The sequence below is a fragment of the Sturnus vulgaris genome, chromosome 2 (assembly GCF_052056855.1).
Source record: "Sturnus vulgaris isolate bStuVul1 chromosome 2, bStuVul1.hap1, whole genome shotgun sequence".
Lineage (NCBI taxonomy): Eukaryota > Metazoa > Chordata > Aves > Passeriformes > Sturnidae > Sturnus > Sturnus vulgaris.
Window position 1 is genome coordinate 89385524 of NC_142244.1, and position 26797 is coordinate 89412320.

Below are 26797 nucleotides of genomic sequence, written 5' to 3' on the forward strand. Positions count from 1 at the left end.
GGCGCGGGGCGCGGGGCGCGCCCCCGCAGCGCCGCCGGCTGAGGGCGCGGGGCGGTGGCCCGGCGGCGGGGGCAGGCGAGGGGAGGCGGCGGCGGGCGGCGATGAAGGGCCGGCGGAGAGGATGCCCCCGCCTCGCCCGCCGGGCTCCAACTTCGCGGAGAACTATCGGCCCCGCAGCCCCCGCTCTCGCCCTGCCTCTCCAGGCCGCGCGTCCAACTTAATGCCCCAGCGGGAGCCCCAGCCAGTAGCGCCCCCGGCCCCTGGCCTCCGCACCCCCCCGCAGCAGCCCGGGCTCCCGGCGGCCTCCCGGTGCCGGCGGAGCCCCTGGCCCCGGCGCGCGTGGGTCCCGCGGCGCCCGGGGCGGCGGCAGCGCGGCATGCGGCGGCCCCGCGCACCATGAGACAGGGCACCGGCACCGGCGGCAGGCAGGAGGCGGGCAGCATCCCCGGCTCCTCGTCGGCGAGGAAGAGTTTGCCGGCTCCCGAGGCCGGCCTCCTGCGCGGCTGGAGCAGCGGCGGCCGCTGCCGCAACGGCACCGGGAGGCACCGGAAAAGCGGCGGCATCCAGCTCGGCGGCACCGGCACCAGCACCGGCGGCGATTCCCGCGCCCAGGTGGCCACCGCGGACAGCAGCAGCAGCAGCAGCGGCGGCGGCGGCGGCTGGGGCTTCCCCGGCGCGCTCCCGCAGCACCGGCACCCCAGGTAACGCGCGGTCGTGCGGCCCCGACCCTGCCTCCGTCCCGTGGGGCGCTCACCCGCGACACCCGCCTGGGGGGCGCCCGCCCGCCCGGGGCACCCACGCGGGATGCTCGGCCACGCGTGACCCCCGCGGCGGCGGCCGGGGTCAGCTCCGCGGGGGTGACGGACGCGCCCGGTGGTGCGGCCCGCGGGAAAGTTTCCGTGGGGAGCACGGTCATGTGCGGCGAGTCTGTCCCGCCGGCCTGGAGGGGTCCGGCCGGGCGGGCCCCTCCGTTTGGAAAAATAAGTTGCCCCCGAAGCAGTCCCCCTCCCCATCTCGTTTTGGTGTGGTTGGACGTTTCCTGATTTTGGGGTCTCATATCAGCTGGACTAGAACAGGTTCTGCGATGCGACCGGGCGGTGTTTGCTCAAGGAAAACTTCCAGTAGGACCATGGGGTTTTTGAATGGGCGAAAGCTCCTGAGAGGTGCAGAGGTTGTGTCGTGTGCTGGGAGAGCCCTGCTGCTGCAGCAGCCCTGCGCAGAGCTCCCGCGTGTTCGCTTCCGCGTGTGGAACGGGGCGAGCCTTAAATCCACGGCGGAACGGCAGCACCGGATTCACACGGAGTTGTGCCGTGGTGTTTTCCTCCATGTCACTAGCATGATTTGTCAATTAACAAGCACGCTCATCCAGAAACTTTGCTCCGTACTCCTTAGCTGTCTACAGGATGGCAGCTTACTTTCACTCAAGTGACTCAGAAATAATTAGCGGTTATAAGCGTTACAGCCAGCAGAGGAACTTGGATTTTTTTCATGGCACTAAAGCTCGAGAAGGGCTGTAGGGATCTCTCGGATGGGCAGAACCAACCTGAGCATTCAGTTCAACAAGTGGTTGCCTCTTGAAGTGGAAAAATTTCTCATTTACCCCAGTGTGAGATGTTAATGCACTAAACTGTGGGTTTAGTTTGTTTGGTGGTACCGAATAATTAGAGTTCACGGTGTCCAGACATAGCCAGCTCGTCCACTAATCCACACCTGATTCTGAGAGCTGTTAGCTGGTGGAGGGCCCAATCCTGCATACATTTCAGTAGATGAATATGGACACAGGGTGCTCTGCAGAGATGGGCAGGAGTATGTGGAGAATGTGATTGCCAAACTGTACATTATTTCACTGAAGATGTGAAAATGAAGGTTTTCTAACACTAGGTATGTGACATCAGGGTGATTCCCCAAGCTGGCAGCACTTCTGTGCCCTGCACCAAAGCCTGGAGACAGTGGGCTTGCCTAAATTAGTTTTCCCTCACAAATAAAGGTGCCTTCTGCATGTTTGTAGGGTTGAATCCACAGACTATACTTTGCAGAATTACGACTTTTTTGCCCAGATCTCCACCCTGAAGCATGCGAGAGCCATTGAAGGAGTTGTTTTTTCATCATAGGCAGCAATGTTGTCTACAGTTAAAATTAGCTAGTTCTTTCTAGTACAATGCTCTGCTGTCAGGTGCTTATGCTTATGCTTAAACCTAGGCTGATATTTTACAGGTTGAGTGTCTGCTGAAGACAGACTGTCTTTGGGAAGTTTCAGATTTAATGGTTCAATTATTTCTGAGAACATGGTAAGAAGAAAACCTGTTATTTGACCGTGTATTTGATGAAGATGGTTTAGGCATACATCCTGCATTAGGGATGATCTATCTGGGAATTTGAATTTTTTTGCTATGCTGAGAAGCACTTTCTTTGAGACTTGAATTCTTGTGGGATCGTGTTTTGGAGCAGGGGAAAGATATTTGGCTTGGAATCAGTCTTGTGATGGGAATGTGCCTTATGTTGAGCCTCTGAGAATCTTCCAAAATTTCTCTCCAATATAATTTTATCACAATGCTCAGGGCACGTGTGCTTGAGAGAGGAATTGTTGAGGGCTTGACTATTGCACTCACTGAAGATGCTCTCAGCACAAGGCATGCTGAACATCCCAGCACTGTTAGGATTTGAGCAACTGCTCCTCTTCCTGGGAAGGATGAGAGCACTCCAGTTGATGGCTGATGGGCTGAGTGGACTTTCCCCTTAGTTATACTTCCAAGGTGTTGCTTCTACAGTGAGCGTGGGAGGGAGAATTGAAGACTTTCTCAACTGTGTGTTGGGTGGCAGAGTGTGCCTGGTGATGCCATGGAAGGGTGGAGGAGGGAACTGTTTAATTCACTTGCATGGTGACAAGAAATTGTGGGACTAGAACTGTCCCACTTCTGAGAGGAGGTACTGGTGATGGATACATGGTGAAACTGAAGAGCAGAGGATTGAGACAAAGGATTTTTGGGGTCACAGATGACAAATCTTGGGAGCAAGGTGCAGGGAACTGTAGATAGAGGTAGTATATCCAGGCCAAGAGAAGGAATGATGGGAAGAAAGATGTTGACACTTGTGTACAGGGGCAGGAGATCTGAGCATGCAAAAGCAGTGGTTCCCAATCTTTCAGTAACCAGGGCATGGTACTGCTTCTTTTTCATCCTTCTCATTTTCCTCCTCACACTGCCTGCTGTGTGTTTCAAACCCTGCCTCTCCTTCTTTGCCTCTCCTCTGGATTGGTAAATGTCATGCAGTTAAAAATAACAGTCAAATATACATTTTATGTGCATTTAATTGCTTTTCTTTCTGTCTTAGGTGAACTTAGGTAACTTCCGTTTGTGTTTATAGTTTTGTGTCTAGGCTCTTAGGGCAGATGCACTTAAATTGCAGATTTTGTAGAGAGATCATTATCTGTATAAAAGATTAATTTTCCTGTATTTGGCTTAACTGTCTGTCGATCCTTGATCTTAATAAAACTTCTTGAATAGATAGGCTGAGGCCATGCAAATATTTATATTTTAGCTAATTTAATTCAGTCAGTAATCTGCATCAGCTGATAGACTGATTTTATGAGTCTGACAACTGAAGTTTGAAAAGGAAACACCATATAATAGCATTTAAGCAGAATGCATAGATAGTGGTGGACTTATTTATGCAGTGCTGCTTTTGGTATTACTGTTTTTTGGGAGGGACTAAATCCATTGTGACATGCTATGGGACACAGAATATATACTTATATATACTTACATATATGTAAAACAGTATATTGCCAGCTGAATTCAAAAGTACAAGAGCTATAGGGCAGGAAAGGCAAAGGGGTGTCAAGCGATGTGGGTCATGCAGGCTTATGCTCTGAATAAGGATCTGAGAAGCTGCAGATGTGGTTCATTCTCTGCTCCTTGCATTTATCTTGTGGTGGCTTGGGGATATTGGCAGATTGGATTGAGGGATTTAAGGGAATGGCTTTCTTGGCCTTGTCCACATAAATTCAATGTACATTTTGGGTTTAGAGAGGTTTTGGTTTTTATGCTTCTCTTCCTCTGTCTCTTTCCCCTGAAGGCAAACCATGAGGAACAGCTCAGTCCAACCAAAACGTTGGTTTTAATTGCACTTTGGTAAAGACACTTCTGTTCCTTTATCCAAGGACCATGGCAGAAATCAGTGTTTATTGCAGGCTGCCTTCCACGTTTGGGAAGAACAGTCTTATGCACCCCTAGTACTAGTTTTAATCCTGCTTCAGTCTGAAAATCCACCTGTGACTTCAGAACAATAAAGCTCTCACAAAACTGGTGAGCTTGGACCTTTGTTACTAGGAAGTAGTATTATAGTACTCCATCTGCCTGCTGTTTCTTGTCCTCTCCTTTACCTGCAAGCACTTTGAGGAAATGCCATCTCTTTCTCCTCTGTCTTTGTGGCAGGTAGCATGCCTTGAGGAGCAAGATCCTCCAAAAATGACCATGTAAATGGTGGGAACAGGCTGGTTATTTAACCTTCTCCTGCTTGGGCAGTCTGTATAAAACATCTGGGCTTCTGCTGGCCTGATTATGACAGAAGCTGTTTTTCAGCTGTTTTACTATCATTCATAGGGATCTGCATAAAGTAGAAGATTTCTAGCCAAGTGGAATGATGATATGGGGAAAAATCTAGAGGACATGTATGTGCATTTGAGATCAGACTGAAATTTGGAAGTTCAGATATGAAACCTCTCATTTCAAAGTGTACAGGAAGTGCTGGCATGCAGAGTGTCATCTACCGGGACATTTCAATCACCCTTTCTCCCTGAGTATCTTCATATGGTATAAATATAATATGCATGTCAGTTTGAAAATAAATAGAAGAGAATATATCTATAATCATAGAAGTTAATTGCTAGAGGTTACTCTAGGTGCCAAAGCTTAGACAAAATCTTCTGTGGACAACTCATAAAAAAAATCAATGCAATATGCAGATGTGAGTTAAAAACCAGAGAGGAATAGAACATTAAAATTGTTTTTTAAAGGATGGAAAATAATAAAAAGGAATCCTCATTATTTCACTGTAGCAACTGTAGTGTGCCATATCTTCAGGGTCCTGTACTGTTGATTCCCTCACATCAGAGATGGATAATGGCAAGGGAGAAGGTTTGTAGGTACATAGTGAAGGCAGTCAGAGAAACAGAGTGACTCTTGTCTCAGGACTGACAATGTTGATAAAGTGATGCAACGAGCATCTGTAAAATTAAGCAAAGCATGGAGAAGGCCAGCCAGGAATGGCTGATCCCAGCAACAGCAGCAGAGGGCACTAGGTGAAGCAGGCAGTTTGCAGGAATGGAAACAAAAGGAGATGGCTCTTCACATGGCGTGGTCAGACTGCTCCTCACCACAGGATGTGGATGCTGAGAGGTTACATCAGCTAATGAGGTGACTGGATGAGTTCATGGAAGAGAAATCCATCATGGGCTATTAAATTTAAAACCACTGCCTCTGGCATAGGAAGTTTTGAGCTGCATATTTTGGAATCTTGGTGAGTATCCTGAAGAAATACCACCACTGGTTTGCCTTGTTCTTGTACTTGCTCCTTCAGCACCTTTGTCTGGCCATGGCTGAGAGGGGTGCTGAGCCAGGTGGTCTCCCTGTGTCTGCTCTGCAAAGCAAAGTGGGCCACCATCTGCCCCCCTCAGTTCCCAAGGCCAAGATGCTACTGGTGCCTTGTACCTTCCCTGCTCAGGCTGGCCCCATTACAGCACATCTGCACATCTACCAGGGCTGGCTGGGAGGAGCTGGTTGAAGTGCTCCAAAGAAGAACCAAGGCACGGTCCAGAAATATACCCCAAAAAGCAGGAAACGCTGCTTGACTACCCTCCCTGGTGTCCTGTAGTGGAGCTGTGCAGTCATGGTGAGGATTATCTTCTTGGGTTGAAGTAGGTTCAGAAGGCAGTTTGTTCATGGAAACAATCCCACCTGAAGGCATTGAATAACGAGCTGCAATGCCTGGCTGAAGAAGTCCCTGCTGGGAGATGTAATATTGCTACATGCCTGCCCTGCTGACACAGGCTTCCCCAGCCTTTCCTGCTGCCCGGTGTCAGGGAGAGGATTTGGGCCAAGGTGGTCATCTTCCCTGATGAGATGACATGGGAAGCATCATGATGCAGCAACCACGATGTTGCTGTAGTTAAGAGTTTCATCTGTCTCTACAAGACCAGGCTTTGACTTTCTGAACAGAGAATGAGAGGACTGGGAATTAAATTTCTTCAGCTTTCCACTGCATTTAAGCACTGGTTAAAACAAGAGTGTTATGTTGACTGCTGTTTACTAAATCAGACAATTTGCTTAATCATCTGAAAGGCGGATTTTTGAGCCATGAATTGCATTTATGATGGCTGTGCTAAACCAAAGGCTGTATTGCTGTTCACTTAAGCAATGGTCAAAGCACAGTGTATTAAAACATAGCTCACACTGATGGTATTTTGCTGGCTTTTGGATGAGATCTATTGCTATTAAAACAACAAGCACCAATCTCAAACTCAGGAATATCTTAAGTCCTTCTGATCGTTTCTTAAAATTTCCAGATGCTAACTGATACAGAAACACCAGTGCAGCACTTAATGGAGCTCACAAGTGCCTAGCTGTATATTTTTGGGCTACCTTATGTAATAAAATGGCAGGCCCTTGCACTGCCTGCACAAACAAGGTTGCATAAGCAGCCTGGGGAAACAACCGGAGCTCCAAGAGCCCTCCTGAATCCTGCGCGTCTTGTTTGATCTCATTTAACATTATTTAATAAGCAATATTAACCTTTTCCTCTCTTCCCCCTTAAGTTATGTGGAACCAGTGATACTGATTTAATTTCATGCACAGACCTCTCTTTTTAGAGAAGTCATCGAACTTTCCAGTCAATTGAGCAGCCTGATGTCTGGGTAGCCTTGAATTTTCTGTAATCAGCACTCAATCTAGTTAAAAATAAAAAGACATTAAAAACAAAACCTTGAACAGGAAAGTACTTGTTTTTCACTCTCATTTCTAATCTGGTAACCATTCTTAAAGTTCATCACTATGGTTTGTTCTATCAAGGGATAAACAATTTATTATTCAAGCAGCTTTGGGTTTTTTTCCTTTAAAAACAGACAATACTATTCAACCATTGGGAAGAAAACCAGCACAAGAAAATCGTAATCAGTTTCAACAGGCTTGCAGATGGCAATGAATTTCTTTAAGCATAATATTAGCCCTGCAAACAGTAATAATTTAGTTTTATTATTTATTATCCTTTTATCATTGATAAGCAGACCAGACTGTTTTTCTCATGATTCCCTCTGTTAGGTGTGTCAAATTTTTAAGCTGGAGAACAATTTTAATAAGGCAGCTTCCACCTGTAATCTCTAAATCAACAGGTGGATATAACCATGCAAAACCTGAGCATTCCTGGTTATCTGATTGAGTCAGCGGCTGAATAAATCTGACTTTGAACATGTCCTAGACTTATTGGTTTGGGTGGGACACCTCCCATTAATACTTCATGGGAGAATTGACATATTTCCCATATTATGTATAAGAATGGTATGCTTGCAAAATCTAGTCAATAATAAATACTATGTGCAACATGATCAGATAGAGATAGGATATTTCTCTGTTATTTCTAATTCTCATACAAAATATCTGCATCAGTGTTTTTATTGGTGATTCTGTGGATTTTACTTGTGGTATTTTGTCTGTTCCTGGTTTTGACAAATAAAACAGGAAAAGGTTTTAAATTGGAGGCTTTGCATTAGACATACCCACATTCCAGTTACACTTCCAGTGAGGGTTCCTTTAGTTTATAATTTATAAAGGGGAAGACAGCTATATGATTTCTACATGGAACATTAAGACCACTATTTACTTAGGCAAAATCTTCATCCTGTTCATCAGATAAACAACGAGTTGTTGTAATTTGCTTTATCTTTGGTTACGAAGATGAGAAGAATATTTTATTCTCCAATCTACTATTTTTATGCTTTCTTTTCCATATAGTAATACAATATTTGGGAAAGATAGTTTCACATAAACAGCCTAATCAAACAACAGTACTGTAAGGCAGCTGGGTGCATTTCCAACAATTTCAGCAAGAGCAAAACTGATGAAAAATAAATAGGTCACTCATAGTCATTCCTGTATTTATATTTCTTTATAAGAAGGACTGAAGAATCTTCTTTGTTTCTGGGCTGTCCCTGAAGTCGATGGAAGCTTTGCTGGAATAATTCTGGGCCTTTAATTTGATTGTTTGTAGAGTGGCAGCAGTCATTTTTTTCATCTTTTTTCTTTCTTTCCAGCACAAAGGACCTTATTGTCAGCTGATGCACACTGATGTAACTCAGCTCGTTGTAGCAATTACATTTATACTGCCTGGCTTCTAACATCCATATTTATTCAAAAATGCATCATCTTTTTCAACAACAGATTATCTTGCTGTTATTCAAGTATAAGAAATGAAGCTGCATTTGGTGCCTGTCCTGCTGTCCTCATTAAGGCAAAACTCCCACCGAAATCAAGGAGGGTTTGGCTGACAGAGAATTACTGACTCAAGCTTCTGAAAGGTCTAAACTTTCTCACTTTCTGGATTTGATTTTTTAAAATTTAATTTTAAACGTTTATCTCACCTTGTATTCTAATTCTTCCCTCTCCTTTTATATTTCTGGTTTTGAATCTTTAGCTTCTTCTACTAGGATCTTTTTTCTTTTTAGTTCTCTTAGGTCTTAGGACTTTCTACTTTCCACCTTGCCCTGCCCTCCTTTCTTCTCTCCTCTTACTGTCTCACACTCACTTTCAGTCTGTTATTCTCACCTTCACTGACTACTGCACTGTTAAACGTTGATGTACATCATACATGTTTCCAGGAACTTAATTTAGCTTGTTTAGACCCCTTCTATGTACAGGTGCTTATTTTAAGGTATTTGCCTTAGGGCAAAGCAGCAGTTTGTAAGATTGGTGATCCAGGCAGAGATTTATTTGCACAATATTCATCTCAGTAATCCTTTCAATTCTTCTCGGTAGAATCTTAGAATTTCCTCTGAAGTATTGATGCAGGATTTCAGCAGTAAATTGAGTTTTGGACTGATAAAATAAATATTTGGTACAGTATTGCAGTCAGAAAAAAATACTTGCGGATTTTGAAGTCTGTGTAAAAGGGGTTTTGTTGAGGGTGACAAAACTGGAAATCTCCAGAGAAATGGGTTTTATTCATAATTCTTCCACTGTGCAATGTTATGAGCTTAGACCACATACATAATGCTTTCTGTGCATCACTTTTCTGATCTGTAAACTAGGGCAGCTTTACAGAGTATTGTAGGGTATGAACAATTCTGGGTGCCAGTCAGAGCCAGGTGTCAGAGGGGGGCACGAAGCAGGGGGCTCTGGGATGCTAAATATGCCATTGGTAGGAAGAGGAGCTACAGTAGGGTTTTTTTGGGTGTTGATCCACCTCTGTAGTTAGGATACATCAGGCAGTACCTTGTCACTTCGCTTCCAGCTGGGCAACACCTGATGGCTTTGGAGCTCTCTCTGGATGTCCCAGCTCCATTGGTGTCCTGCACAGTGGCTCGGGTCTTCCCCCACCCTGCTACCTCCTAATTGTTTGCATCTTTCAGATGGAAAGCATTTGGAGAGTGCCAAGTACTGTTATTTTCTTGGAAGTCTGACTGAAAGTTGTGTTCTCTTTCAGAAGACCTAATTCATGCTTGTGAAATAAATAGTAGGTATATGGCTTCTTAATGTATAGTGTAGCATTTCAAGCACTAAAGTTATCAGCTTACTGCTTCTCAGCATCTGGATCCCTGCAGTCATACTTCTTAAAGTAAAAGATGTAACACTAAACTCGCTTATTGTCCCTTAAACAAGCAAACACATTTTCTCTTATGGGAATGATAAAAAATAATTTTTCACGGTGCCCAATTGCCTGTTATTCTGGCAAACCTAAAATGAATCAAAAACTGCAGTCTATATATAGAGAGTGATAGTTAAAGAAGCATTTCTTCTTTGATGCAATTTCTGTTTGATTTTCTTAAAACCCTCCTCTTCCAGAGACCCATTTCAACCACCTCTGAACAATAGATTTATTGTTGTCAACTGAATGAGAAATTTGATAAAGACAGCTTTTCTATTTCCATTAAAAATAGATGATTTTTCAGAGGACTGAAGGATATAAGTTCAATTTTTAAGTTTGAATTTCACATTTAATTTGACCAGTCTATAATATATATATTTTCAAAGTCCTAATTGGCATCAGACTTGGCATATTTCTCTGCATGTTTTTTCTCTCCATAACTTTTTCTTAGTGTGAAACTATTAGAGGGTCATTGCTCTGGTAAATGAAAGAGGGCTGACATTCTTTGTAAGTTCTGAGTGTTTAAATATTCCTCTATGCAAATTTTCCCCTTTAATGAAAAAGTTTAAAGAGACATCTTAAAAAAATTATTTCACAGTGTTGAAAAATGCAGATTACATTCATTCAAAATCTATGATATCCAGTGGTGCGAGATGATGACACATTTCAAATTTGCTACTGCATAATTAAGAGGGGATTCCATATAGGAGATGTAAGCATTAAAATTGGGTATGGCTCTTGATGAACTGCTGGTTTTGCTGCTGAATTCTTCAGTAGTTTTGTTAGAGTGTATAATCAGTTACGCTTGTGCTGATTTAATCAATTATTCTTGTGCACAAACAAACAAACACACACGCACAAAACCCAGCTAATTTCAGACGGTCTTTGAAACATCAGAACTAGAGATTTCACTTACAATGAAAGAAAATATTATTTTCAAGCCTCTAGAATGATTTTAAAAATGGCAAAGATATATTTGGGAGCTATCATACTTTTGGGTATCAGCAGCTGTATATCCTTATGCAAAAGTGGATTTGGCTGAAAGACCAATTCATAAATATTGTGTTTGAAGATTGCAGTAAGCTTTCATATTTGCAAGAGATAATGTAAAATGTGCCACATTTCTTTTCTTCACTCCAAAAAGTTTGAGTTTAAACAGCTTGGTCTCCCAAATCTAATGAATAATGGCCAACAAACAAAAGTATCCATGGCTTCTTGAATCATGGAGACTATTCTGTCTGTGGAAGCTGAAAGGTCAGCCTGCTGTGGTCAGTTTGAACACCCTCCTGCGTACTGCCAAGCTGTGAAGTGGCTTGGAGGTGGAAGATGCCATAAATAACTTGACACTGGCACTCCATGACTTCACATCTTGTGGTCTATGAGCTTCCAGGCAAGCGGCAGCCTGCTCCTAGCTGCATTGCTTGGAGAAACCAAGGGAGTTGGGGAACGTCTCATTTTTCTGCTGGAAAACGAATCTATTTTTTTCCTTTTTTGTAGTCCTCCTCTGCCTTGATCTGCTGTTTGGGGAAGTGAGGGGTGTAGCGGGGGAGGTAAGACTTATCTTTGATCTGATGGCTCCTTTCCTTCTGGGCTACTCTCCAGGAAAAACTTTTCCCCCCTTTGGGACACAGTGCTTTTCATGGCAGAAGCTCTGCAAACAGGAGTGCTGTGGAAGATCCTGACTTTGCCTGACATGCGTTTGACATTTTAGCACAAATTCAGCAGAGCAGCTTGATTCAGGTAAACACTTAAGCACAATCTTTTTGTTACTCAGAATTTCATCTGAATTTCTTTCCTGAATATGGAAAGACTTAAGCCCGTATTTAGGGGCTGAATAGGTCTCCAGTGTGACTCATGTACAGAGCAGCAAGGATGGGTTGGATGGAAAGGAGCAGTCATTGTGGTAGCACGGCAGCTGTGAAGTAAGATGTACTGTCTGAAAATCAGCATGCTACAAAGGGACCTTGTTCATATGGGAGGCTGCTTTTTGTCTGTCTCAAGAAGAGGAGCAGGCTTTGACTTTCTGCTTTCGTCTACCCATTCGTTCCTCTGTTTCTCCTTATTTTGAATTACTCTGCATATAGCTTGGATGATGTGAAGTAGGTTTATAATTAGAATTTTTTGGTTGCTCTGCAACCTCCTGTTTGTCAGTTTTAAGATTCACCCATCTGGCAGCCCAAGAAGAGGACAGTGTTCTTTTGGCTATCTGCATGTGAAGAAGGTGCTGTATGCTGAGTCCTCTGAGGATTTCTCACGTCGCATCAGCCACAGAAGGTTTCTGAAATTTAAGTATTTGTCAGCAGTGAACACATACCCAAACCTTTTGGCTCTTTCTAGCTACTTCATTCATGAAAAATGTTTGTTCACAGTTTTGTGTGCAAAGCTTAAACTGACTCAGGCACTGATGTAACCTTTCTCGCTTCTTTTGAGGATCTGAATTATGAATCTAGATTAATGTTTTGCAACACAGAGAAGGAAAGAGAAAGGCACTGCAGAGAGAGCTCAGAAATGGTTCTGCAGGAAGGTTGTTCTGGTGAGCCAGATCTTGTCTGTTTTTAAACATCTTTGCTGACACTAGCCCATGTAAGGGCACAGTGGTAACTTCCTCTAACAGATGTGTTGTGTGCAGGTACTTTACCAGCAAAACTAAACTCTTTCTCTGAGTAGAACGAGCTATCTCAGCAAAAACATGTTTCAGGGGAGTATGGTAGAGTTGGCAGAAAGATGCTTCCTACATAGGGTTCATTGAAGGTTCTTTCACATTCCTCACTGACAGTGTCCCCAAAATTTGAAATACAGATTACACCTGAATAGAATATGGATAATGGGTTCCAAAACCTCAACTGATGAATAGCCTTAATTATTGCATTTCTTCTTGCACTCTGACTTGAGCGTGACTGCAGTGGAAATCACGTGTTTTTTGGGAATTCTAATGTAGGAAGTGTCTCACTTCAGGCCAGCAGGTTTTTTGCATTTTATTCCGGAGTTAATAATGTTTTAGATGTTTTTTTCCTAGTCTTGTTTGCTAGCTAGTCTGCAGGTTTCTTTTGGAGAAATGTATTTGATGTGAATCTCCTCTCACTCTGCCAAAGCATGACACCTCTTGCAAACCATTGTCTTGAAAGCAGTAACTGGGAGTCATAAGATGTTTCTGGCATGAACTCAGGCAGTGCTGCCGTATAGTGTATTTTTCCATTTAAGACTGATTTTCCATTGCTTCCTCAAATCTTACCCATTTTGGCTAAAGCCATAATTGCAAGGCTGCTTTAATACATTGTATTGAATTTGCATGGAAAGGCCGTGATGAAGGGAGGGCTATAGGTGTGTATTTTCTGAGAAACTGCTAGAACCTTCCCTGATGTCTGACAGAGCCAATGCCAAGTGGCTCCAAGACAGAACTGCTGCTGGCCAAGGCCAAGCCAGTCAGCAAAGGTACTAATGATTTTGGGATAATATATATAAGAAGGAAAAAAAAACAGTTATGGGCAGGCGTAATTGTGGTCAGAGGAGAGAGGAATTAAAATAAATGAGAGAAACAGCTCTGCAGGCACCAAGGGCAGTGAAGAAGGAAGGGGAGAAGGTTCTTCAGGAGCTGAGATGCCCCTGCATGCTGTGCTGCAGACCATGGTGATGCAGCTGTGCCCCTGCAGCTCCTGGAGGACCACAGGGAGCAATGATCCACCTGCAGCCTGTGAAGGACCCATGTCACAGCAGGTGGATGACAAAAGAAGGCTGTGACCCCATGGGAAGCCTACATGAGAGCAGGCTCCTGGCAGGCCCTTGGAGAGAGGAGCCCACAGTCGAGCAGGTTTGCTGGCAGGACTTGTGGGTCTGTGGGGAACTCACACTGGAGCAGTCTGTTCCTGAAGGATGCACCCTGTGGAAAAGGGACCCATGTTGGAGTGGTTAGTGGAGAACTGTAGCCCATGGGAAGGGCTCCTGTTGAAGTCCTCCATGAGCTGTCTCTGGTGGGAGAGAGGGACCCCACACTGGAGCAGGGCAGGGACTCCTCTCCCCGAGGGGGCAGCAGTGGCAGAAACAACATGTGATGAACTGACTGCAGCCCCCATTCCCTGTCTCCCCATGACCCTGGTCAGAAGGAGGTAGAGAGTCAGAAATAAAGTTAAGCCCAGGAATGTGGTGTTAAGATTTGTTTTACTTCTTATGATTCTACTCTGATTTCATTAGTAATAAATCCAATTAATTTCCCCAAGTTGAGTCTGTTTTGCCCCTGACAATAACTTGCGTGTGATCTCCAGTCTCTCTCCTCATCTTTAACTGGTGAACCTTTTGTTACATTTTCTGTCTGCTGTCCAGCTGAGGAGGGGAGCAATAGAGCAGCTTTGGTGGGCACCTGGCACCAGGGTTAAACCACCACATCCATGTACGTCTCTGCTGCTACTGCAAAGGATGATGCTGCCTTACTCCCAACTCTGGACACCAGTGTGTCAGAGCAGAAAGCTGATCTTGCTGAAATTTAACCTTTATGTGGATGAGTTGATTGTCAGCTGTTGCATTTTCCAAAGCTGGGTCACTGTGCAGTCACGTAAATTGCAGAGGTGGGAGAAAGACAAAGGATCTCCTTTGGAACCAGTGTGGATTTAAGCCACTTTAGAGTAACTGCTGAACTTTTTACATTTCTGGATGAGAGGAGAAGTGGGACTTGAGGGGAGCTGCTGAGTGAAGAAATGGAAGTAAGGCTGAGACTAACTGAAGGATGTGTACAGGTCAGGCAAGGACATGATGCACTGGGAAGAAAAATGGACAGCAGGAGTGGGAAGAGTGAGCATGGATGGAGTTGAAAATGATGACCAGTAGGAGGAACATGGGCAAGGCGTAAGGGAGACAAGGAAATTTCAGCTGTAATCCGTGGCAGTGAGGAAAAAAGAAGACATGGAAAAGAAGCCCTTAGTACAAGCTTGGCTAAGGAAGGGGTGGTGTGATCTACTGGAAAGAGAGGGTGTCATGAAGGGAGCAAGCCTGGAGCTGAGCCTGGAAGAGGGAGATCAGGTGGCAACATGGAAGAAAGAGGTTGGAGAAGAAGGATCTTTGGGCTGAGAAAAGTCTGAAAGTGAGGTTCTTAGGAAGTACCTGGGACTTGAACAGCCAGAAATAGAGATGAGCATGTGCTCATCCTGCAGTGTATAATTGGAGTGAGGAGGAGTCTGAGGTACAGAAGGAGGCATCAAGCTGACAGTCAGGGACGGCAGGCAGGAAGAGCTGGCCCCTGTGGGCATCTGGGAGGGCATCCCAGTGCTGACAAACTTGGTGCTCCTCTGCTGCCTCAAAGCCCAGCATCTTATCCCTACCTCTTACAGCAGCCCATTGTCCCTACCTACAGCAGGACCCTGTGACTGCTCTAGCTGATGCAGCCTGTTAGTTGAAATTAGTGGAAGGCTGTTGATATTTTGGAAATATCACAATAATGCCAAATAGTGAGGTCTTCCATTTTTTTAAAGACCTAGTGAAAGTCACACACTCACAGAAACTGCCTTGAATACTAACTGCTACGGATGCAAAGCTGAGCACTCCAAAATCAGGAAATAGTATAATTAAGTCTGCCTGTGTAATTTTGATTTACTCCCTTCCTGTGTGTTCATTATTATGCAGTACTTAATGGTTTAGTAATCACACTATAATGAAATAACCTTTTTTTTGTTGTTTTTTTGTTTCTGGTCACTTTAAGTCAGCTTAATTCACTGGCACTTCACTAAGTCACTTCACAACTACTGGCATAAGCTGGGATGGGCAGGGGAAGGATGTGACCACTTTTTGCCAGCAATGCTAGCTTAGCCTGGCCCAAACCAATGCTCAAATAGCAATGTTACTCTCCATTTAGTCGGGTAAAAGCTTCAGTTTTATGAAGCGTTGGCAAATCCAGGCAGAGTTTTAAATGAGGATATCCTTGTTGCACAGAGCACACACACACCTGCAAAGCAAAGACTAACTTTTCTCATGAATATATCATCTCTACTTCTTAACTCCTCTAGCTGAAAATAGGAATAATCAAAATTCCCAGGCAGACACCAGACTGCAGAATTTCAACCCAAGTGATTTAATCATGGAAATGTTCTGTATAACCAAAAAAGATCCTTGAAACTGGAAGAACCAGGCAAGGCTTCCTGGCAGGCACTGTCCCCAGACCATTCTCTTGAAAAGGCTGAAGCTGAGAGAGCTCCACTGAGGCTAGCCCTATATAAAATCCATATTTACTGCAAACTTTCTGGTTTGTTTTTGGGTGTTTCTACTGCTAGAAAACATTGAATTTGGTATGGTTAAATCATCTTCTTGAGATTTTAAATTTTACTTTGTTTTTATAGAGTTATAAAGTTTTTTTCCTTACTAATAAGTAGTAATTTTTATGACTACCTTGGTGTCAGATCGATGGAGGTCTGGACGGTCAGGACTGACAGGGAGATCTCTAAAGGCAGGTGCTGGAACTTGTGGTTTATTGCAAAGGGCGTGGGTAGAAGGCCCTGCTTGGAGCTGCCAGCCACAGCTCTGAGCAGGCCTGTGAGAGCAGGAGGGCAAGAGTAAAAAGAGGAAAGAGAGCAAAGGGTAAGAAAGCAAGGGGTAAGAGAGTAAAGTAAGAGAGCGAGGTTCCTGTTACAATACAATAAATCTTCTGTGTTTAATATTCTAATTTTCACTAACTAATCTAATACAAGATACAAATTCTATAGCATTTACATACAGCCTATAAGAATCATTGCATTACCATACTGTGTTACACTTTAAACCCTAAAAACTATTCTTTGGACCCCCTCTGCCAAGCTAGTAGGGTCTTCTCTGACCCTTGGACATGTCTGCAAGCAGAGGGAATTGTTCAATCAAGAGGAAATTACTTTCAGTTGGCCATACTATTGTTTTCTAGTTGTTCAGTAACTAAGGTTTGGGATCTCAAAGATGGCTTTCATTTCGATCTCGCTTATAGTTTCCATATTCTCAAAATCTTTTGCCAGGCAATCATATTTATAAGGTTTTCCATTTCCATCTTCCCCAACACCTTGGTTATATAATTCTCATTTTAAAGAACTGTGCACTGTTTTTGTATCTTAGAAAATGTCAGTTGCTCAAGTTCAGAATTATATAAAGCTTTAACAGTTCTTTGTGATACAAATTATTTCAAGATTGTCAGTATGTAACCAAACTCTTGAGATCAGACAGACCTTCTTATTAGTATTTTGATCTTCTAATTACATCTTTTAGTAGCAGATTGACAGGCATAAATGAAACTTTTAATATATATTTATAATGTACTCTATCTACAAAACCTTGTGTAGGACTTCCATGGTCTGTTTGGATACTCTTTAAGCTAAAGAAACACAAACTAAGAATCTTGCGGTAATCTTGCTTGCTGAGCTAGAATTGCATGTGCTGTTTTGTATTATACCTTTGATTCAACAAGGTTTTAAAACTTGTGCTTAAATTTGAAGTTATTTTTATCGTTAAAGTGACTTGATTACTCTCATGCATCAATGTCTTCAGGAGAGTAATAGGTTTTGTTTCTATTATATATTTTTACACTCCAAGGCCATATGTATGCAAAATAGCATCCTTTAGTTGTGAGCTCTTTAAGAACAAACCTTTACACATTTCCTTTCTGCTGTGCAAGGCTGGAAAGCTCTGAAAAGTAGAATAATGTAAACAGTAAGAATAAAACCTTTGTGATGTCCATATGTCACATCCTGTCAGATTGATGCATTAGCTTGCCAGATTACAGGTTTCAGTCAGCAAAAAACAAAGTAAAGAAAGTAAAGTGGTGAATAAAAGTTTGACCTGGTTTTCCATATAATTAAAATAGTCAGTAGATTTAAACTGATGAAAGGCAGTGGACTTGGCTAAAAGAATTGAAAGCAAATAAGTTACCTGTCAGATAGCTCTTCTGGAGAGAGTAATTCTTTCATTTATCTTGATATTTGGAGAACAAAAGCTCACCCATGGACTTCTAAGGGATCCAGTTACCGTCTGAACTCCATCTATAATGGCTAAAATAAATACATTGTTGTCATGGTAATACAGTGATCAAAGCCTGAGAGAAAAACGCTAGCATTTCTATGGTTCATAGTGTGAGATGAACGGAAGACTTGACAAGAAATAAGATTGAGTGCTGCTCTTAATCCATTCTCTGCCCAGCCTATGTATGTGTTTGGGATTGCCTGAGCCTGGTGCAGCACCTTGCACATGGCCTTGTTGAACTTCATGAGGCTCACACAAACCCACCTCTCAAGCCTGTCCAGGTCCCTGTGGATGGTATTCCTTCCCTCCAGTGTGTCAGCTGCACCACACAGCTTGTCGTTGTTGAGGGTGCCCTGAGTGCCACTGCAAAGATGTTGAACAGCACTGGTCCCAGTACTGACCCCCAAGGAATGCTACTTATCCACTTGCTCAGCAAGCTGTTGACCACAAACCTTTGAGTGCAGCCATTTTGCCACTTCCTTTCCTATTGAGTGATTGATCCATCAAATCCATGTCTGTCCAGTGCAGGGTCAAAGACATTGTGCTGGACAGTGTCAAATGCTTTGCACAAGCACAGGTAGATGATATCAATTGCTCTTCCCTCATCCACCACTGCTGTAACATTCTCGTCGAAGGCAACCAAATTTATCAGGCACAATTTTCCTTTAGTGAAACCATATTGGCTTGTCAACAGTCACTTCTTTATTTTCCATGTGCCTTAGAATAGTGAGACTGACTGGGCTGTAGTTCCCTGAGTTTCCCTTTCTTATTAAAACATGGAAACCTTCCCAGAAAGATATTCTGAATTTTAATTTAAAATTAAACTATTTCAATTTAATAGTGTAATCCTGCAGAGTTATTCTGACATTGTTAGTACTCCAAATAGTGCTGTCGTTGCCTGGGAAAGATGATAGTTTTCTTCCACAATTCAATTTCTAGTTTCTGTGGCAAAATTGACACAAATTGACCCAAATGAATCACAGAATCATCAAATCATCAAGGTTAGGAGAGACCTACAAGATTGTCCAGTCCAACTGCTCACCTGGCACTATCACTAAATATATCTGTCTATATCTATATCTATATCTATATCTATATCTATATCTATATCTATATCTATATCTATATCTATATCTATATCTATATCTATGTCTATGTCTATGTCTATATCTATATCTATATCTATATCTATATCTATATCTAATCTATATCTATATCTATATCATCTCACTATAACCCCTAAGCCACTAACCCACATCACCCAGCACCAGATCCACACACTTGTTAGACACCTCCAGTGATGGTGACTCCTCCACCTCCTTGGACAACCAATTCCAATGTCTGACATCAGAAATAGTGATTTTTTTATGAATATGTAATGTGAATCTCCCCTGTGTCAGCTTAAGGGCATTTCCTCTGGTCCTCTCACTGAAGGCACAGTAGAAGAGATTGGCCCATACCTTACCAAAACTTCCTTTCAGGCAGCTGTGGAGAGTGATGAGGTTCCCCCTGAGCCTCCTCTTCTTGAGCCTAAACAACCCCAAATCGGGCCTCCCTGCAAGGCCATGCAGGGAAGTTGCCGAGATCAACTGAGAGGATTCATGGTGAAGTCTACTGACACCTGAAAGATGAGGTTTCACAACAGACTACAACTTATTTAAGTCCACTCTGCCCCCACAAGTGCACTTTGGTGGTGGAGGACCAGTCTCATTTACAAATGCCAGATTTCTCTCCCCATTCCCTGCCCCTAGCTGTGCGCTTCTGCCAGTTGTCTCTGCTATCCTACTTCTGCAGAAGTCTTGTCAGCTTTCTCTATCAGAAAATAAAAGAAGAAAGTAAAGGATGGCTGTTGGGGTTTTTTTTTTTTGTGGTTTTTAAATTACAGCATTTAGCTGTCTCACAGAAGGAACATGGACCAGCAGTAAAGATAAGCAGTGCAGGAGAAGCAGGACGATCAACCATGTCTGTTTGGTGGCCATAAGCCAACTTGGCTGGCCCACTCTTCATGGCTTTGGGCATTCAAGATGTAGAGCCTGAACTGCCTGCTCACCAAGCAGGCAAAATGCATGTCCCCAGGGAATGCAGGATAAAAGGGAGGCTTGAAATCCTACCTTCTTCTGCTGCTTCAGTGCCTTAGTGAGGGTTGTGCTTAGGGCCATCTGTAAGGCAGAAATTTAAAGCCATGGTCCCTTATGCATTTATGCAACAAATCTTCCCCTCTGGGTTATTAGTCCTACAGAATATTACCCAGCTCGGATCACTTCAGAGGAATAGTCTCCTTTGCCAGCATGCTCACAGTATGTTTCTAGCCCCAGTCCAATATTACTTGCTCACAGTGAATACCTCATTATTCCAAAGCAGTGTCCTTCACTTCAGTGGTGTAGCCTAATGGGGTATGCCCATAAATCCAAATAGATCAAGCTGTGCGAGCTTTAGTCCCAGTGAAAGGGGATGACTCACCTGATGAAGTGCTCACTAGTCAAAGCAAAAGCAGCACAAAGGAAATCTGAAGTGTCAAAGTAGTCTTTTGTCAACAGGGACAGATTCTGACCTCCTTAATCACAATGAGTGCATCTTACAAGTAGTCCCATGAACGAACTGAAACTACTTGCAGAGTAATAAAGTAGCTCTCCTAGGAGAAAGGGCGCTGAATTCCAGCTCTGGGTCATTAAACTTGTGTTAAAGTCTCAGTCCATTTCGTTGGTGTCTCAGAGTTAATGTTCCGTGACAGCCCTTTAATACACAAGAAAACAGCTTAATCTGAGAGCGCCCTCCTGGCACGGTATAAATTTCATCAGTATTGACGAGACTATTGAAATCCCGATTACAATAAAAGATGTGAAATGTCACACGGCATGGTGATGATCAAATGCTGTGCACTCTCCTAGCTTACTTCCTGGGCACTGGAGTAGGCCCACAGCCCTTTGCCCAAAACCCTGAGATAAAGGCATAGATATGGAGGGAAAGGTGAGCACAAGGGGAAATTCAAAGGATAAAGTGCAAAAATGAAAATAATAAATTGAAACTTCACTTCCAAAGAGGCTGATTGTCTGAACAGAATTGATGAGAATGTGGAAACCTCCATGAAGGACTGAGGCAGCTTTCATTGGTTTTTTTTTTAAACATAAGCAGTACAAAAAACTGAGTGCATGTGAGTCATCATTCAAAAAATCTGTATAAATACTGTCACTACTAATCTGGAGCCATTGCAGGATTTTTAAGAAAATTCTTGCCAGAAAAGGACTAGTGACCTTTATATTTTTTTATTCAATAGTTAGTATGTCAAAAAACAATTTAACTTTGCTGACCTAAATGATAAGGAAGTACTTGTATTGCAGATATTAACTGCCTCATGCAGTTTTCAACATAAACAATGTAAATAGAAAAGCAGTTTTGTCTGAGTAAGGACTTTATGATATGCCCCAGAAGAATTAAAACTCCAGGAAAGGAAATGGAAAAATCTAGAAAATGTAGAAACTACAATTTAATAGCATGTTTAAAACATATACTTATTTTAGGACATGGGCTCAACATCTTCCTTTACTGGATTTTTAAGATGTACATGTAAGAACCAGATGATGCACATTACTAAATCACAAAGCAAAGATCGATAAGCATATCTGCAAAACTTGCATTTTTCTTGGACTCCAGCCTGGATATGGAAAAAAAAAAGAATTAAAATAGTTCAAGGAAATTAAAGTATTAAATGCACTTTTAAACCTCCAAATAGACTGTAAATCAACCTTCAGGCAGCACTTAGCAGTATAGAATATCAAGCATCTAAAGGAAAGACCATTACATCTGAGTGGCACTTACTGTTCTCATTTGTACTTTATACTGTAAATATACAGCAGTAGAACGCTAATGCTCTTTGGTTTCATTTTTAAAACCCAAGAAATACTGAAGTCAAAGGCATGTGCTTGGTCTGCTAACTTTTTTTAAATGAAATCAAAGTGATTTCAGAGACTCCTAGCTCCTGAATTACCACCTTATGCTTTTGCACTTCTGCTCCTGAGTGTTTAATGCATTATCTCTCTTCCTATGTCTGATAGGGCCAAACAAGTGGAGGACAATCCCAGGGCCACGTGTCTGACAGCATAGTAAAATAAAGGGTTATTGTATAAACAAATTAAAATTGGGGGTTTTTTTGTTTGTTTGTTTTTGTTGGGATATTTTTGTTTTTGTTTTGTTTTTTTAAAAAAGACAAAGATTTCTTTCTTGTCCTTCAGATCATAGAATCACAGAATAGTTTCAGTTGGAAGGATCCTTCAGGATCACCTATTTTCAATCACGTGCCATAAGCAGGGCCACCTTCCTTTAGACCAGATTGCTCAAAGCCCCATTCTCCTGGCCTTGGACATTGCCAAGGGATGGGGCATCCACAGCTTCTCTGGGCAACCTGTTCCAGTGTCTCACCACTCTCACAGCAAAGAATTTCTTTTGAACATCTAGTCCAAACTTGCCCTCTTTCAGTTTAAATCCATTCCTGCTCATCCCATCACTCCATGCCTGTGTGAAAAGTCCCATGCAGCTCTCTTGTCAGCCCCCTTCAGGTACTAGAATGTTATAAGTCCTCCCTGAAGCCTTCTTTTTTCAAAGCTGAACAATCCCAACTCAGTCAGCCTGTCTTCATAGGAGAGGTTTGGAATGTTCCAGCCCTATGATCATCTGGACTCACTCCAACGGGTCCAGATCCGTCCTGTTGGGAGCCCCAGGCCTGGATGGAGTTGTCCCCTTGGGTGAGGTGCCACCAGAGGGGAGTAGAAGGAGAGAATCACCTGCCTCAACCTGCTGTTTAGAGATGGTTGTCCTTGTACATTTTGCTACCTCTCCCTTACTGCTTTGTTACTCCTTACAGGACTTGGTCCTTGAGCCTGCATGGTTTGGGTATTGATATAACAACGATTTTATTGGGGAAATAAGGAATATTTGTCACGTTGTCTGCATGTGTGTCTGTGTGTTTGTGTGTTTGTGTGTAGACGTGTTTGTGTGCCTTTTCAACTGGCTGGCCGATTTGTCAAGTTTGAGAGAAAGATAAGGATCTTGAAATTGCTGAATTTCTTCAACTTTTATTACAATAGATACATGTCCCTGCAGACCAGGGAACCTACTCAAAAGCTTTCTGGCAGTTTCACCACTCAAAAAACTTCTTTTCTTTTCTGCAGACACTTACTTTTGAATCTGAATGAAGTGCAAGATTAAGTGTCTCACATCTGAAGTGAGTTTGGTTTAGTTTTAAAAAATAAACACTTCAGAAAGAAAAAGTTGGCAACCAGGAAAGAAAAGAAGTAGGAACTGGACAGAAATTGGAAAGGGTGGATGGTCTTCGGACCAAGTGTCTTGAATTCATGGTGATAGCATTTTTGGCAGATGAAATATTATAGTAGTGGTTGTTCTGGAGAGATTCTTTGTCTCTTCTGGCCCTAAAAAGAGAAATCACAAGTGAGGGGGGTTATTAAAGGGAAATGCTGTGTTACTTTCCTAGGTCTAATAGATGATGTGAAAAAGCAATTGTCAGGGAAAGCCAGAATCATTCTGAACACTGCAGCATTTAGAGCTGCTCTTGGCTAATTGCTATTCTAGAGACGTTCAAAATAAAAAAAAAGCTAGAAGACGTTGTGCTGTTGATTACATCAGTAGGATCCACTGATCTGAGCACTCATGTTCAGCCAGCTGGTTCCTCTTTGAACTTTCTGAGACCAGCCTTGCCTGTGGCACGTGAGCTGGGTGCAACAAGAGAGAAAGGCAAACACCATGAAAAGTGAGGGGATAAAGAGACTGCCTGCTGAGCACTGAGCTTGCTGCTCTCAGGGCTGCCAATAAATATCACAGGTTTTATCTGGAAGGTCTGAGGTCTTCCCCATCATGAATTTGTAATTTTTCTCCTCCTCCACTCCTTAACATTTCAGAGCAAGCAGGAGCTGGCTACTCTGCTTGCCCTAGATGAGTCACTCCTCCAGATAAGCCTGACTGACTTCAAAACTGAAGTTACTCTGCATCGAGTTGAGACAGAAAAAAGCAGACTGCAAATGAGGAAATGCTCCTGCCAAATTCCAGTACCCATCACATAAAGTAATGCTATTTCATGTGTGAGGTGACGTGCTGTTTTGAACTGACTTCAGCTGATCGTAAAACAAAAATGATATTCTAATTGTCACATAAAGGCTCCTGACATAGCAGGGGAGAAGACTTCAATCTGTCACAACCTGTTCTCTTTGAGGAAGAAAAGGTGACTGAGAAAGTGTTATTTGGCATAGAACAGTGAATCAGAAGCAGAAATACAGTCTTCTTTCATTTTTTGGATGCGTTTACACTTGCTAATAGGCCACTTGGTGCTCTTAAAAAACTCAGCTATTCATTTCTACCTGGCAGCAGACTGAAAATCTACTTTCCTAGGAACATACCAGAAAAATACTGCTTGTTCAGAACCAAAAGTTTCAGTCAAGTGTGTAATGCAACAGTTAAAATAGAGAATGTTTCACTGACCTGTGGACAGGATGCTCTCCCTGTCCAACGCTGTGGCTGGGGAATTCCTGCATGGCTCTAAGGCAGGAAGATTGCCATTGTGCTTTCCAATGCCTCCACTTCTGAAACAACTCAGCCCACTTCTAGAAAAATTCCTAATGTGGAAACAAGGCTCCGGAAAGTTACAAAGGTGGCTATCCAGACCTTCAGGCTATAGTTGGAATGCCTAATTTACCATTAGGGAGGCTGTGGAGGAGTAGGGAATGTGAGCATAGGAAAGACAGTGAACCTCCATTCATAGGAGCCTCCTGAAGCTGAGCAGTACTGCTTTGTAGCAGTGCAGCCAGGCAGTCTCATCACCATAAAGGTTATGAGCCAGGCCTTTTTCAAAGGAACTCTTCAATGTATCAAAAACTCTCAAAAAATATTTGCTTGATATTTTTGTAGAGAAGAAAGAAACGTTCTATGTAAAAATGTTGAAAAACTCTTTAATATCATAGTAAGCATAGCCATAACCAGACAACAGTATATCATCCTGGAACAGGGGAACTTTTAGGACATAGCACTGAATTGAACTCTTCCAACTCTGTTTTTCCTAATCTTGATATGGGATGCCTGATGGGTGTGTTAAATGGCCCACAGCAAGCAGAGACTGTAATACCCTCATCATGCATATCTTATAGCAGCCATCAGTGAACACAACCTCCTGGACCCAAATGCTGGTGTTAAAATGGGCCCAAGTCAATAAGGAATACCATGCTCAAAGCTACTCTCAGGCCTTTACTCCATGCAGGTCATCTTATTCTGCTTAGCTTTGGGGTAGAGAAAATTAAAACTGAGATTAACATTTAGGTTATTGCTAGCAATCACAAGAGCAGGAGAATTCAATTTATTCCTACAAAAGTTCACTGGGATCACTTCAATACTGGCTGATGAGAGGAAAACCTGAGTTTGAAGACCAGCTGTGGAGGAAAGGAGGAGACCCTGGGCAACTTTTATGTGGTGTTTGTGAAAGAGATACTGTTAGGTTTTAGCTGTGGAAATACTGAACAAGGAGAAATATTCGTGGATTGTAGACTGACCAGAAGGCCGGTGTGAAGTGAGCACTGATAGGACCAGAAGCTTGAAGCTGAATTTTGGCCCCATAAGGCTTGATGTAGGACAGATAAGCAAGCCTGGGAATGCATGTGAAGTGGGGCTTTGGAGATGAGCAGTTCAGTTTGCTCAGAGATCTTGTATCTGTAGAGGGAGAGGCAGACAAGGCAGGAGTCAAACATCTTAAATTTACTTTTTACTTTTTTTTTTTTACTTTTTACTTAATTTACTGTTAGTAGTCTCAGGTGATAATTAAAGATATAATAAGGCTTAGGATGGTGATTGCAGTTAAAATCAGGCAGAAGTGAGCTGCTCGGTCTGCTGGGACAATCAGCAGGAATTGTTGGGCTGCAGTGAGGGTTTGGGACATCTGCTGAGAGGCAGATGCTTTGCTGAGTTTTACTGTCTTCATTTTGGTTGGGGTTAAGGGAAATGGGATCTGAAGAGTTTAATCAATTTTTGGTCTAAGGCCCGGGGTTGTAGGATGGCAGCAGGTTTCCCCAAGGAGCTTAGAGATTAGTTTTCATTTGAGGTTTGGAGGGACTGTAGAAACTGAAGCACCCCAGATTTGGAGCTAAAATGAATCCTCAGTCATTAGCTCATTCTTCTCCCAGCCCTACAGATCTACTCAGATATGAGACTTCTTTCAGACTTATCTCTAAACTTAACTTGCACATCAAAAGAAGTTCATGTGCCCTTCCTCTCAGTACAAATAACTAGCTGCCCTTCAGCCCCAATACCAGCAGGGTCAGTATTATGAACACTCCTGAAGCTGGTGCTTCCACTTTCCCATCCTTTAAACCTAGCTCTTAACACTGTCCCTCATCCTTGGTATATTTTAACAGCCTGTATCTACTCCAGGGTTATGAACAAGCCATTTGCTCTGCTGGCATTTGTGCTCAGTCCAGCTCAGTGGGTCTCTTGAGGCTTTCTGACATTGCTCATCCTCATTCCCACCGCAACATGGACACTTGGTCCATGAAGACACTGAAGGTATTTGCCCCAGCATTTGTGATGTTCCAGCCAGAGGGGTTTTTTTTATCAGTGAAACTGAGACAATGCCAGAAGACAGGCAAGAATCCTAAAAATCTTTGCTGATGAGCACATCACATGCAAATATAACAAAACATAGAAAGCTGTAAGCTGTTTTACTCCTCAAATGAGTGGTTGATGATCCCACTTTTTCATTTACTCAGAAGGAACAAGTCACTGACCATACACTGTTCTTTTCAGCAGCAGAGACAGGGTCTCAAGAAATGGTCTTCTTTCAGGTTTCTTAAGGGGGTTTCTTAGGGCCTGCTTAGAGCCTTAGATGGTAATATTCCCAAGCTACCTGCCTGCCAATCCTGTTTAGGTTCTGCATTGACACAGCCAGTGTATGATAGGCCTTGGCACAATGTGTGTATTTGGCAAGCCCATGAGGCCA

General features: G+C 42.9%; 1 protein-coding gene across 3 annotated transcripts in view; it reads left to right on the top strand.

The window, feature by feature from the left end:
• The first annotated feature begins 381 nt into the window (after positions 1 to 381).
• The window catches only part of NPAS2 (neuronal PAS domain protein 2), a 105290-nt gene continuing 78874 nt past the window's right edge, over positions 382 to 26797 (top strand). For all 3 annotated transcript variants that reach the window (XM_088160038.1, XM_088160039.1, XM_088160040.1), the window contains exon 1: positions 382 to 701. In XM_088160038.1, the coding sequence (XP_088016164.1) occupies positions 397 to 701 (305 nt within the window). In that variant the 5' untranslated portion in view covers positions 382 to 396. The remainder of the gene's footprint in view (positions 702 to 26797) is intronic.